The 15,406-nt window shown below is 29.6% G+C and overlaps 1 protein-coding gene across 1 annotated transcript in view; it reads left to right on the forward strand.

The window, feature by feature from the left end:
- Positions 1-15,406, forward strand: part of LOC145334930 (uncharacterized) — a 191,342-nt gene that overhangs the window by 142,291 nt on the left and 33,645 nt on the right. Inside the window, exons 10-11 of the mRNA XM_080180568.1 lie at positions 11,355-11,419; positions 14,041-14,101. Of these exons, the coding sequence (XP_080036694.1) occupies positions 11,355-11,419; positions 14,041-14,101 (126 nt within the window). The remainder of the gene's footprint in view (positions 1-11,354; positions 11,420-14,040; positions 14,102-15,406) is intronic.

A 15,406-nucleotide genomic window follows, 5' to 3' on the forward strand; every position in this document is an offset into this window, starting at 1 on the left:
TTGAGGGCTAGTGTATTATTCAGCCTAATGTACCCTTCCTCCCTGAAATGTATATGTCAACTTAATGTTCCTTGGCTTAACAGGATCTAGCAGGTCATTATATCGAAGAAACATGTCTAAACATTCACATTTTAACATTTTAAGCATATATATGTGTTTTTGTTTAAGTCTTAATAGTGAAGCTACTCTATAGTTCTAAATCTATGTCCGTCTATAAGAATTTTATAGAAATCAACCTAATGTTCTTGGCTGTTAATTGCTATCGATGCCAAAAATTTAGTGAAGATTCTTCTAATGTTAAAAAAATCATTATACAATTTTGAAAAAAAAAGCATTTAAAGTTTTACTTATCTTGGCCATTTTTATCAGATATTCATAATTTTGTTGCATATGTAAATGAAATGACAGTATTTTTGAATCCTAAAAGGCATACGTTTTCATGAATTCTTCTTGATTTAAATGTTTTAATCGAATGCTTATTAATCTTATAATAAAATATTGACCATTATAAATCAACCAATCAATCTATATATCTATCTATCTATCTATATCTAAACTTATTTAAGATATTTAAATAACTCGGTGTAAACTTAAGAACTCTATAATGGGTGATCACATATATTATTTCAGAATGGACCCCCCGGCGGTTTTTAACGATTCCCGCCAAATTTTGAAAATAGCCAAAAATTTCGTGATTTTATTCTATAAAACAAAGTTGTATTGTACATTTACCCCCCCCCCCCCTAAGACTTTAATATTGTTCATTTTACAGGCCCTTAAATGGTTTAAATTATTTTTTTCATTAGTAAAAATGTTTGAACACCTAGCTAGCGGCGATGTTTGGGCCTATGAAAATCCTCACGCCTTCTAAATACCCTAACACTTGGTAGGATGAGACGATTTTTAGGCATTTAGTAAGAGTCTTTAGGGATAAGACAATGGACTAAAAATTGATGCATTCTCCTAATTATAATAAACAAAATTTCCTCTTCTGTATATTAGAATTATAGTAGAAATATAGTTTAATAATAGTATCAAAGCCAACGAATCAGATAACTCGTTATAAAACTTTGGGTACCAGTATAATTTACAAGTGTAAACTTCCATCACTGCCTTAGATATTGAGATTCATAAATAAAGATCGATATTATTATGTTTATTAACTGATTTATAGAAATATAAATAAATAAAAGATAGAAAGATAGAATTATAGATAAATATTTAAAATACCAATTATATAAAAGTAATTTAAAGATTTCATAATTCTAATCTCCATAAGTATATGTTTCATAGTAATTATAATCCGATTTAAAAATGTCCTTCATTTAAAAATAATTAAAAAACATGTTTTTTAAAAAAGATTTTTGTTTTGATAATATTACGAAAGTTATTTAAAATAAAATTGGAGGTTTTAAAATAATTTCAAAGTGTTTATCAAATTATCAAAATTTGAAGAATTTAAATTAAATAATAGTTTTAAATCGTTGGGGTTTATTAGAGTGCCCAGTTCTTATGCCCCGACCTTGGAGCTTTAAATTTCACACACACGGACAGACAGACGGACAGACGGACGGACGGACGGACGGACAGACAGACACACACGCTGTACTATTATTATGCCTGTGGTTAAAGAATCACAATAATGTACCCTGCAGGGTTTGTTTACCTAAACGTTGGAGAAATTTTTTTTTTTTTAATTTACTATCATTTTTTTAATCTATCTCTCTTTTACTACTTTTTTTCTAACCTCTTTTTCTATATTATAGCGGCATAAATTTAAAAATATAGCCTGAAACCTTCAGAGTACCATGAAAAGCTTCTCTAAAAATAAAGGTTCAGTAGTTAGCAAGACCTTAAAGGGCATAACATCAATACTACTTAACATAAAAGACTATTTCTATCTTTTTAATATTTTGTTTTAAATTACTTAAATTTGTCCCCTTTTAGTATAGTTCATAAAGTTAATATTAACTGGGCCTTCATGTAGTTTACTTTTTATGTGGAGCGTACCAATGAATCCCCCCCTCCCCTACCATGTAGATTATAGTCATACTATAATTGTTCTATAATTGTACTAGTTATTGGTTCTTAACTATTTAAATAATAATTTTATTCTCCACAAGGGATAATTTGTTTATCATTATTGAGGATGTATATCAATTTTTCGTCCATTGTCTTATCCCGTCGGGTAAACACATTTTTAAAATAATGTTGGGGGGGGGGAGGGGGGACACCCACCAATAGATAAAGGATAATACCCCGTCTTATTGTAGTTTACTTTTCAAATATGCCGGGGTAAACAATACACCTAAACTAAACCAACATTTTCAAAGGACATACTTGGGTTTTAGTTTGTCTGTATTTTACAGGCAGGGAGAGGGGACATTGGGCTGTAAATTATACTGGTACCCAAAGTTTTATTGGTAATATATCTCATTCGTTGGCTTGAAAACTTGTGGTACTTTTGTCGAGTTTGATTGGTTAGTACATACCACAGTCAAATCTACAGAAGGGTTAATTTTGTTTACGTAAATGGGGGTTGTACATCAACTTATCATCCAGTGTCTTATCCCTGGCATGATAAAAAAACGAACAAAAATTAAACATCCCAGAGAATTTACAACAACAAAAAAATGGCAAATATCCTTTTAGTTTATGAGTCGTGAGCAAATAAAGGCCTTAAAATCAAAGACTGAGGGGGAAGCTTTCTGAAAAGAAAATCTTAGCACGGAAAAGGCAATTTGTTGATTGCAGAATCATTGTAATATATACCTAATGATGATATGCAAAATTACCCCATTTAAAGATTATAGATAAAATAAACTAGCGAAGCAATCAAGATTAATCAAAGTACTCAAAGTTTTTAAAAAGATGATGTGTTTATAAAACTTTGGGTACCAGTGTAATTTACAGTCTAATATGTACATTTATTTTTGAGAAAATTTGTCTTTTTCTCATTCACCCATTATTATTGTTCCATTTTAAAATAGAACAATATAATGTTAATTCTATTGAAAGCGTGGCAACTCAACAATTTTTTGCATCCGTATGCTATAACATGCATAAATAAGACAATGTCCGATAAATAAATGATGATACACAAAATTACCCCTTCAGTAGATTAAAGTAGTGGTTGAAACGTTTGAACACTAAACTTAAAGAAACAATCATTAAATATTTACCGAAGTCCCCAAAGTTGCTGAGCCAATGAATAAGAAACGTTATTATAAAACTTTGGGGACTATTGTAATAAACAGCCCATTGTCCCCTCTCTCGTTGATTAGATCTTGACTCATAAACAGGCACACATTCTATTGCTTTTTTCAAATTCAAGCAAAAAAAAGTAAAAAAAAATAAAGTGATAATGAGATAATACCAAATTTCAAAGTAACTTTTATTTTGATTTTACCGTCCTTGTTTAGTATTAAAGGAAGAATAGGATAATTGGGGGGCGGAATCAATTGGGGATTAATTCATTTAATATTATTGATATTTAAGATTAAAGGCAGTTTTTGTTTAAAATTTCAAATATAACAGAGTTAGGGGTTTAGCTAAATGACCAATTATTGCATTTCTAAAGTAGAGCATTTTCCCTTTGATTGCACTACCATTGTAAAAAAGTCCTAACTGCTCCATTTTTTAGGCCGAGATTCGAACCCATGTCTGAATTATATCAGGGATCTAACGGGGTAAGACAATGGCCGATAAATTGGTGTACATGGATGATACACAAATTATTGTAGATTACAATTAATGGTCGAAACGTTTGGACACTTAACTCAAAAAATCAACCAATCATAATTCTATAACAGTCTCCAAAGTTATTATGCCAGTGAATAAGAAAAAAAAACTTTGATGACTAATGTAATAAACAGCCCATTGTCCCCTCCCTCCCTGGAATTATATACTTTCTTTACAATTCCATTTTTCCCTGAGGAACCTATTTATATATTGAATAGAATGAACATTAGCTGTATATTATATAGATTTATATAGATAAGTTAAGAATCTATACAAATTTTCTCAATAACAAATAAGACAATTAAATTTAGGTTCAAGGATAAGACAATGGATGATAAATTGATGTACATCCACAATTATTACTCTTTCTGATTAATATTATTGGTGGAAATGTTTGTACAACCCAAGCAATGTTGGTTGTCTGTTGTTTACAATTTGTTTTTTAAGGATTCTTGTCTTTAACAGTTGGGATATATAGATAAGGTGTGCCTTAATATCCGCACAATGTATTACATTATCAAATCATAAGTACCGCATATTATTAAAACAGCACAAACTGCCTCTTCCTATTTGCTTCAAATACGTAACCTTTCTTAAAGGTGTCGCTAACCCTGCAGAGCTTATAATTTTTATGCCCTAACCAGTACCCCTTATAACCTAACCTGAAAACAAACAAACAAAAACCTCCAACCTCCCTATTTTATATTCAATTTATTTCGAAAAAATAAGGAGGGAGGGGTTTTTCATATGACAATAATGTATTTTAAGGCACAATGCCTATTCCTACAGGGATATAAATGGATAAAACAATGACCGATAAATTTATGTACGTCCCCAATAATAATACACAAAATTATCCCTCTTGTATATTACATTTAGTATTTAAAAAGTTTGGACACTCATTTGGATAAATAAACTAATAAAAGTTCAATTGAAGTCCTGAAACTTGTTAAGAAAATGAATTTCAAAACGTTACTATAAAACTTTGGGGACTAGTGTAATAAACAGTCCAATGTCTCCTCCCTCCCTGCTATTTTCTTATGTATAATCTAGCGAACATAAAACGCTTTACATATGTAAAAATATGCAGAAGTGAATGCACACTCGTAGATAAATATATGTTGCTATTGTTATAATTTCAATGTTAAGGATGTTTGAATTTGTTATACTTACAATCATTAACAACCTTTTATCTATCTATCTATTTTTCTGTTTATCTATCTATCTATTTTTCTGTTTATCTATCTATTTATCTGTTTTGCTTTATCAAACTATCTTTTCTTATTCTTCTATCTATCTATCTATATGTAAATCAATCATTACTTTATCTATCTATCCTAATGCATAAGGTAGTGCATTTTTTATTTTGTTTTGTTTTGTACGTTAAGATCTCGCTTACGACTAACTTGATTAAGTTTTAAGCTATTTTAATGCCCAACTTACCTAAAATGCTATGGTGCAGTCCCTAGTCATTTTTGAAAATTAATTTATTATTTTGTTATGAATTTTTAAAGTATAAAAATATTATTTTAACCAAACAAATTTTGTATAATAGACCTTATTAAGTCAAAATACGTACAGATTAAATTCAAAGTTAGTGTAATAAAGTTTTAAAAACATTTATGTTCGAGGATGATTGTCTGTATGTTTTTAGCAAAGGATCACGCTAACCGCTGAACCAATATGAATCATCTTAATATTGAAGCTGTGTGTAAAATGTATAAGTCTATCTATCTATCTTACTTTCTATCTTTCCAACTATCTTGCTATTTAACTATCTATCTACCTTACTATCTTTCTAAATATCTATCTTGCTATCTAAATATCTATCTTTCTATATATCCTACTTCCATCTATACTACTATATAACTATCTATCTTACTATCTATCTCACTATCTATCTTTCTATTCATCTTACTATCTATCTTACTATCTATCATACTATCTATTTTACTATCTGTCTTACTATCTATTTTACTATCTATTTTACTATCTATCTTACTATATATCTTTCTATCTATCTCTATATCTATTTGACTACTTTATCTAAAGATACTTTGAAAATTGATGCTCTAAAAAAGATTTGCAGAGCCCTTAAAGTTCAAGGCAGAAAAAGATTTTAAAATAAAGTATTAAAATTTTTTTAGAAAGCATTTAGAATTTTTAAAATCTAAAAATCAATCTATTTTTCTCAAGGATTTAAAAGGATAAGACAATGGCCGAATAATTGATGTACATCTTCATTGTTAATACACAAAATTACCCCGTTCTGTATATTACAATTAGTGGTTAAAACGTGGACACTCAAATTAATATTCATCAAAATTCATTAAAAGTCCCCAAAGTTGTTTAGCTAACGAATAAGAAAATGTTATTATAAATCTTTGGGGGCTTATATATAACTTACATAAAACTGTAATAAACAGGCCATTGTCCCCTCTTTCTCTGATTTTTCTTCATTTTTATCTTTTGATAAGAACCTAAAGAAAAAGGATAGTCAACTTTCATAAAAGAACTTTGATTCTAGCCTAGGTCTAGTCATGAAAGCAGTAGATTATTACAACCTAGAGTTCTAATTGAAGTTTTTAAAACCTCCGTAACCCCTCTATTGAAAAAATAAGATTATTATTTCTTTTTTTAACCCATACTTATAAATAGATTATGTTCATTATTGGTTAGATTAGGTTAAGTAAGGTTACAAAGTAACCTGTTTTGATGGAGCCCTACAGGGTTACTGATCTCTCCCCCTAACATTATTTTTTGGTTTTCTAAACAATTCTAGTTTAAAAAGCTCAATATTTAGACGGATGTGTAATCAAAATTATCCAGCTGAACTAAAAAACAACAAAAATATTTTAAAATACACTTTTCTTAAACTGTTGCATTAAGCATTAATGTTTTAAATTCTTAATGCTTTTCTTTAAAGTTTTTTTTAAATTCAGGGATCTAAAGGGATGAGACAAATTTATGTTCATTCCCTATAATGATACACAAGATTACCTTTTCTGTAGATTCAAAATAGTGGTTGAAACATTTAAACACTCAATTTAATGAATGAATAAATAAAAATTCACTCAAGTCCCTAAAGTTGTTAAGTCAATGAATAAGAAAACGTTATTATAAAACTTTGGGGATATGTTTAATAAACAGCCCATTGTCCCCTTTCTCTACAAAATATTTGCTGTTTCAAGAAAACGTCCCTAAAATTATATACTTCAACGTTTTGGGCCCCTCTTTGACCGAAAGCCCTTTCTTCCAAGAACTTTTTTGAAAATCAGGAATGTAGGGGGGCATAAAAATAGCATAAAACCATCCCAAAAACTTATGTGACATATGTGAAACTTCGAAAATAAGGAACTAGCGACTACAACCCTAGAGGCCACTCATTACACTAGTCCTCAAATATATGGAGGACTCTCATTATATTGTAATTGGTTGGTTCATTGAGTTAAATGTCCAAACGTTTTAACCACTAATTGATGTCTACAGAAGAAGTAATTTTGTGTATCAACATTTGGGATGTACATCAATTTATCGGCCATTTGCTTATCCCTTTAGATTCCTGATTTCATATACTTAAAATAATGATAGGCTGTGCCTTTTAAAATTCTTATGGGCAAAGGAAGTTCTCGTCAGAAAAATATCAAGAAATAAAAAAAAACAAGATTGAAAAACATTCAGTTTTGCGCAATTTATTTAAACAAGGATGACAACAACCATAAAAGGTAAGATCTGAAACGGTAGGGCAAACGAACATTAGCACTTGTAGATTGTCAACACTGAATAATCAGAATATAAATGTATACAAGTAAGTAAATTCGTTTAAATGCATGATGTCGAATAGATGATTGAATAGCATATATAATAGACTAGAGTTGGCTCGATATAATTATCTCCCTATTGGCTAGTTTTCTATATGCATATCTATTTTTCAATAAATCTATTTTCCTCACCCGGCATTACTATCTAAAAGAAACTAAATATTTAATAATCTAAATGATTTTAAAAAGATTTTTTAAATTATATTTTTTTTTTACATTACAATCACCAAAGGGTTAATGATGATGATTACAATTTTAGTTTAATATTTGAACACACAAAGTGTCGCCACAATCGAATTCTTTTAAAACAGAGTTTTCTTAAATTTATTATATTATAAATTTAAATTTTCTTTTTTATGATTAGAAATTAAATACATTGATATAAGGTAAATAGCAACATGAAATTAAAAAAAGGAATTTATTTTTAATAAAGTAAAATAATGGGTCTTATCGTTCTGGGCAATGAGAGTTTATTATGGATTTTTGGAGCACTATGAGTTTTAAACAAATATTCCTTGGAAAACTTGAGCTCGTTTATAGACATTTATTTCCTATATAGATCTGACATGGATCTTGAAGCAATTAAGCAGGCCGTTTTGTACATGTTAAAAATTGGAAGATTTCATTAAATAAAAGTTATCGCAAATATACTTAGTAAATGAATAGATAGACACAAGACATCGTTATAGACAAATAGATGAACTTATATACAAACAGATAGATAGATAGATGGATAAAGAATTATTAAAAGATCATACTCTTACACAACAAGTTAAAACAGATAGATAAACAAAACAAATAGATAGATTGATAGATGGATAAAGAATCATTAAAAGAGTTTACTCTCATCAAATCCAATAGAAACTAGATAGATAAATAAACAAATAGATAGATTGATAGATGGATAAAGAATCATTAAAAGATCATACTCTCACACCCAATAAGAATTAGATTAACAAAAAATAAATCTTTCCTGAAAACAACCAAAAAAGGTTTTAGCAATTAAATTGCACTAAGCCAGATGTGTTTGCATGGGGGGGGAAGGGACATTGGACTGTAAATAATACCAGTCCCCAAAGTTTTATAAACAAATTATCTATGTCAGTGGCTTAAAACTTTGGGCACTTTTCATTACATTTTGTTCATTACAAACCAGTGTCCAAACTTTTTCACCAATGAATTTAATTTATTATTTTTTTACTTGTGACAATTTCGTATGAATACCTAAAATTGAGATTAGAAAAAAATAGAAATCAATTTTTACCCATTCTCAAATATAACCACTTTTATTTTCTTTCGTTTCAAGGAGTTTTTACTGTAAAGTATTCAATTTGAACTCAGGGACTTTAAGGGATAAGACAATGGTCGATAAATGTATGCATATTTCTTATGATTGATGTACAAGTACATTCTCAATGATGATATACAAAATTACCCCTTCTGTAGGTTAGAAATATTGGTTCAAAAGTTTGGACACTGCGTATGAAGCAACCAATTAGGGTGTAATAAAAGGTACCCAAAGTTTTCAAGCCAGCGCTTAAGAGAACATGTTTATTGAACTTTGGGAACCAGTATAAATTACAGTTCAATGTCACGCCCATTCCAGAGTCAAACTATTATACTAAAGTTCTTGATGAAGTTATGTCAGAAAAAGGGGAAATATCTTGGCTTTTTTAAGCAATCTATAAATGCTCAATTTTAATGTAACATAACAATCAAAAGATTGTATATTTATTGTTTTTAAGTTTTTCTATTAATTTCTCTAACTTTAAGTAAACAATCTTCAAATTAATGGATGTTTTTTTCTCATATAATATAATTTAATGTGCATTAACAAAGGAAAAAATACCCATAATGTAAATCAAAACCAAATAGAATAAATTGGATTTTTTTTGTATTATGCTTGTCGCTTAAAATCAGTCAAACAGCTCAAAAGATGGGAGGGAATATTAGACGTTAAATTTTAATGGTATCCAAAGTTTAATAAACACATTATCTCACTTTTTTACTTCAGAACTCTCATTAAATCTTGGTTGATTGGTTCAAATTAGCAGTGTTTAAACATTTATTGATTTATCGTCCATTGTCTTATCCTTTATATGACCATTAGTACTTTTCTGGTTGGTTTTATGCTATTTTTAAAAGTATTAACAGACCAACTGACATAGTGAAATATTTACGATATAAAAATGTAAATATTTTCTTCGTGAAAATAAATTTCGAACAGTGATAACTATTCTAAATAAAAGTTTATAAAAAATATTTTTGGTGCTTTTCTACATAGTGCCTATCGAGCACTAATCCCAAGTCCCCCTTTGTTTTAAATAATTTGAAGATAGTTTTTCCCCTATGCCTAATCCTGTGGGGCTTATTCCTGCGGTGTCCTATCCCAACGGGGCTACCCAATACCAAATATAACCTATCCTAAACTGCTACGCATCTGGGAGCTCAATATTTGAAGAAGTAAGGGAAGTAGGAAAATAGCCTAAACCATTCTGAAACCTATAAGAAGCTTCCATAAAATGGAGAAATCAATCGGTTTAGTGGTTATAGAAATTATAAGTTAAAGACAAAAAATCTTACTACTTTTTTAATAGAATAAATATACAATAAATAGAGATTAGTAGAAACTTAAAACACAAAATAAGAGAATTGAATTTGAATTGATTTAAGAATAAATATCCATGTCCTGCATATTATTTGAAAAATTTTCTTCCATTAAATATTGCATATGATACTATTAATCAAATATAAGAGGCCACCGCCCCCACTATGGGTTAGGTAAGGGACAAAATATATATTATATTTGTTTTTCTGTCTTTCTATTCATCTGTCTATTTATGTATGTATCTATCTAATTACCTATCTATTTCTTTATTTATTAACTTATTCATGTTTATATAATATATCTAAATATATATTCTTCTATCTATCTATCTATATATCTATCTACCTATATATCTATTTTCATATATATTAAGTTTTATATCTAACTATTTAGCTATCTATCTATATCTAGCTATCTATTTTTCTGTCTATCTAATATCTCTTCATCTGTATATCTCTCATATTTATAAAAAAAATCTTTTGAAAATATCCACACAATTATCTACTAATCCCCCTGTGCAATATTACACCACCCCGACCAAGCAGTTTTATTCCTGGCGTAATGTAATGTAAAAGGGACAAGACAATGGACGATAAATTGATACACATCCCAACTGGTGATAAAGTAAGTCACCCCTTCTGTAGATTAAAATTATTAATTGAAAAGTATTAAACTAGCCAATCAAAATTCAATGGCGTGGTAATAAAACTTTGTGTACCAATGTGATTTTGCGTCCAATATCCCCTCCCTCCCTGTGTGATGATCATTAGCCCAAGGAAATGATCGTCCATATATCTTATACAACGAGTATAAATTTCTTAAAGTTCGCACAATTTCCTTTAAGAAAATGGAATGTTTATTTCATTAGTACCCAAAGTTTTATAATAACGTTTTCTTATTCGTTAGTTTGGGGACTTTAATGAATTTTGATTGGTTACTTCATTAAGTTAATTGTTCAAATGTTTCAATCCACTAATTTTAATCTCTATAAGGAATAATTTTGTGTATTATCATTGGGGATGTTCATCAATTTATCGGCCATAGTCTTATCCCTTTAGATTCCTGAAATTTAAGAGTTAGATGTAATATGACATCATTTAATATGTTTTTATTTAATTTTTTGTAACCAAGAACTCAAAATGTAATGAAATGAACCAAAATTAATAATTTTATTTTTATTTTAGGAACGAATTGAGATGGAGAGACAGCAAGCCATTAGAGACATTGTTTTAAAGAGGGATATTGCCAGGTAATATTTTATATCCTAATTTCTATCCGCCTGGCTTTCTAGGTATCTTCTGTTATAACAGTTATAGTTGGGTATCATTTTCTAGACATCTAGAAACATTGTTTTAAAAAGAAATATGCAAAGTAACTTTTCATATTTTATTTGGTATTTTCTGGCTATCTAGGTATCTTCTGATGCATAGAAATGTTGTTCTTAAAAGTTTTAGTTAGTTATCATTTTATATTTTTTCTGAAATATAGCTGAAAGGAATATTACGCGGTAATTTTATATTTTTCTGGCTATCTAGATATAGTTATATAGATATATTGTTTTGAATATGGTTTACATTTTCTATCCTACTATCTAGCTAAATGTCTTATTTTATCTCTCTGGCTATCTAGATATCTTAGATAGAAAGGAAATTAGGTTAAAATTAATTTATCTACCATTGTCGCATCCCTGTAGAAACATATGTATTACAGTTAGGGAGTTGAATCCATTTTTATAGAAGCAGAAATATAATCTATGATTATGGTTTGGACCCTCTAAAACTGTAATCTACCTTTCCACTTTCCCCTCTCTTGGTAAAGATATCTTCAACGCCGATACGATTTTTGAAATATAAGATTCCACTTTTGTCTCTCTTGTTGAAGATATCTTCACCAAAAGAGGCAAAAGTGGAATCTTAAATTTCAAAAATCTTATCGGCGTTGAAGATATCTTCACCAAGAGAGGGGAAAGTGGAATCTTACATTTCAAAAATCGTATCGGCCTTGAAGATATCTTCACCAAGAGAAGGGAAAGTAGAATCTTACATTTCAAAAATCGTATCGACGTTGAAGATATATTCACCAAGAGAGGGGAAAGTGGAAAGGTAGATTACAGTTTTGGAGGGTCAAAACCATAATCATAGATTATATTTCTGCTTCTATAAAAATGGATTCAACTCCCTAACTGTATTAGATTCATTATTATACTTTTGTATTCAAAAACAAACAATTGGTGTTTCTTTAATGTCAAAGAAGTTTCAATTATTTAGTAGCGAAGCTAATCTGTAATAGTTGTGTATGTTCGTTCCTTTGTAGTGTTAAGTTTTCTCTGCTTTTTTACCATCATTTCGCCCTCTCTCTCTCTCTCTCTCTCTCTCTCTCTCTCTCTCTCTCTCTCTTTCTCTTACTATTTTTTTCTACTTTTTCCCCCCTTTCTTTACATTCTCTCTCTCTGTGTCCCTTTGTCTCTCTATCTGTCTGTCTCTCTCTCTCTCTCTCTCTCTCTCTCTCTCTCTCTTGCTGTCTCTCTCTCTCTCTCTCTCTCTCTCTCTCTCTCTCTCTCTCTCTCTCTCTCTCTCTCTCTCTGTCTCTCTCTCTTTCTTTCTTTCTTTTTATGGCTTATTCGCTTTATTAAGTGTTATGATATGAACATCTTTTAAAGAACAAACAATTGAATTGATTTCTATGTTTAAAATGTGTTGTTTTGGGTGTGTATTCACATCCGCACATGTACCACATTATAAAATCAGCAGAACTGCATATTATAACAAGAGCACAAACACCACCTTCACCTTTACTTTATCATAGAAAATTCCCTGGATCATGGAAAGAAAACAAAGTAGGTATTTTACAGTAGCTTTTCTCCTATTTCTAGCCCCTGCGGGGCAATCATTAACATTTGCCTAACTTAACATAACTTAATATAACCTATCAAGAGCTACTGTGATAATACGACGAAACCCGCTACTTCGTTTTCTTTCCATGATCCAAAATTCCCTTTATTTTTTGCTATAATATCTTCATGCGATTATGAAAACATATGCGCTGGTGTAATAATATGCGAAAGTGATAGCCTACTGTTGTTCTGTTTGCAAATTATATTCAGCACAAGAACAACTATATGTTCATAAGTAGCGCAGCAAAAAAAACCCACAATTTATGACAATAGGCAGTAAATTTATATAACCTCAATGATGATAAACAAAATAAATCCTACGGACGGACAGATTAACATACAAACATTGCCTTTGTTTATCGTACAACAGGACAGACTGAAATTTAAATAACAAACCTAGCCTTAAATTATTATCAATTAGCTTGTTATTTCTACACTACTAATGGCCGCTATTACATCCTTGTTACGACCTTCATCTAGTATTAAAATATTAATTACAGTTGAGTTTATATTTCTCTTTTTTAATTGTTTAAAAGAAACATTTTGGATGTTACTGTAAAGTCACAAAAAAGGATGACAACATCTATAAAAGCAAAGCTCTGATAGGGTAGGACAAACGAACGTGAACACTTGTATAGTGTCAGACTTGTTTTAAAATCGACATGTTTTAAATGGACGTACGGACTTTTCCTGTTTTAGGAATCACAATGCAAAGTTTGAAATCGATAGGACAATTATAAGATGTCTTAACTTACGAAAAGAGGTAACCATTACAGACGGACACAGGGACGTATGGATTGACTGAAGGACCGACCCTAACTATAGAAAAGCTTAGCTTTTTAAAATATTTGTAGGGGTTCAATATTTAGCTAAATAATAACAATTTTTATAAAGAAATTGCATTTTATCAATAAAAATCTATGAATCTTACCTAACCCTTCCCTCCGGGGAGTCTAATCATTTTTTAAAAATTTTAGATGGTTACAAGCGAAGATGCTGGAGATTGAGAAAAGTTTAGGTTCAACGCCAGAAAACAAGGTGAGGATTTATTATATTAGTCAATATGCTTCTCTGAAAATGGTTGAAAAACTTCGTGGATTTTTTGGAAATTTTTGGACGATTTTTTTATTAATCAACGTAGAAATAAAAAACAACTTTCAAAAAAAAACACAAAAATCAGCATTATTAAGACAAACTATTTTTTTCTATTTGATTTTTAAAAAGGCATGTTATAATTGTAATCGATAAAGAAAAAAGACCAAATTAGCTTTAGAAAATCATTTCATAAATTCATATGCTAAAGATAAAGAATTTTTGTTATTCATAATTTTATTAGATAATTCGACTCTTATGCTTCGGTTTTATCATCCTTGTTAATTAGCAGAATCTGAATGTCCTTTTGTCTGTTTGTAACAAATTAATACCATGTAATACAATTTTAATTTGTAAAAATAGGTACTTGCCAGTTTGTTTTTTTTATGAATTAAAACAAAGGGTAGTAAACAGATGTAATTAAAACAGGGTTTCATAGTCAGGGTTTCATAGGAATTACAGCATAATTACAGCCTACTGTGGTGATATTATACTACTGTCATAAAATGAACTTATCTAAAGTTTAGATTTATATACAGATAACTACCTCTCTCCCTTTTCCAATGACCTTTTTCATCTGCTAGCAAATTGTTTTCGGCTACTTCGCTTTGTTAATATTCCCTATACTATTGGTTGATTTTCAATTGAAAGTCGGCACCAGGACCTGTTTGTTGCTTTGTATGTTTGTCTGTCTATTTATCTAATTAGATAGATAGATAAAAAAGATAGAAATAGAGAGATAGATAATTAGATAAATAGATAGATATAATAATACATACAGATAGATAAATAGATAGATAGATACAAGTTTAATTATCCTATGTAATTATAATTCTTGACATACAATATAATGAAACATTTATATAAATATGTTTTTACAAAACAGAAAAAAATATCAAAAATTATTTTTTATAATATAACAAACATGGTTCTACTTTATACTATTACATAAAGTAGTAAGATTTAATGATTGTCAGTAGTGAAGGTTCTCGCTAACTACTGAACCGATTTAGTTCTCCATTTTATGGAAGCTTCTTAAAGGTCCCTGAATGGATTTAGGCTATTTAATTCTTGTACCTGAGGAATGTTTTAGGCTATTTTCCTACTCCTTCAAATTCGTAGCAACCGCTAGTACTATATTATTTCCTAAAATATCTCCATTTTTTTTAGTTTGTTTGTAAGACCACTGTTACTCTAAATGAAACAATAACTCATAAAAGTGAATGTCGTACTGTGCTGTGAGAGAATCAT

The sequence above is a fragment of the Acartia tonsa genome, chromosome 13, assembly GCF_053477335.1.
Source record: "Acartia tonsa isolate MP-2025a chromosome 13, ASM5347733v1, whole genome shotgun sequence".
Taxonomy (NCBI): Eukaryota; Metazoa; Arthropoda; class Copepoda; order Calanoida; family Acartiidae; genus Acartia; species Acartia tonsa.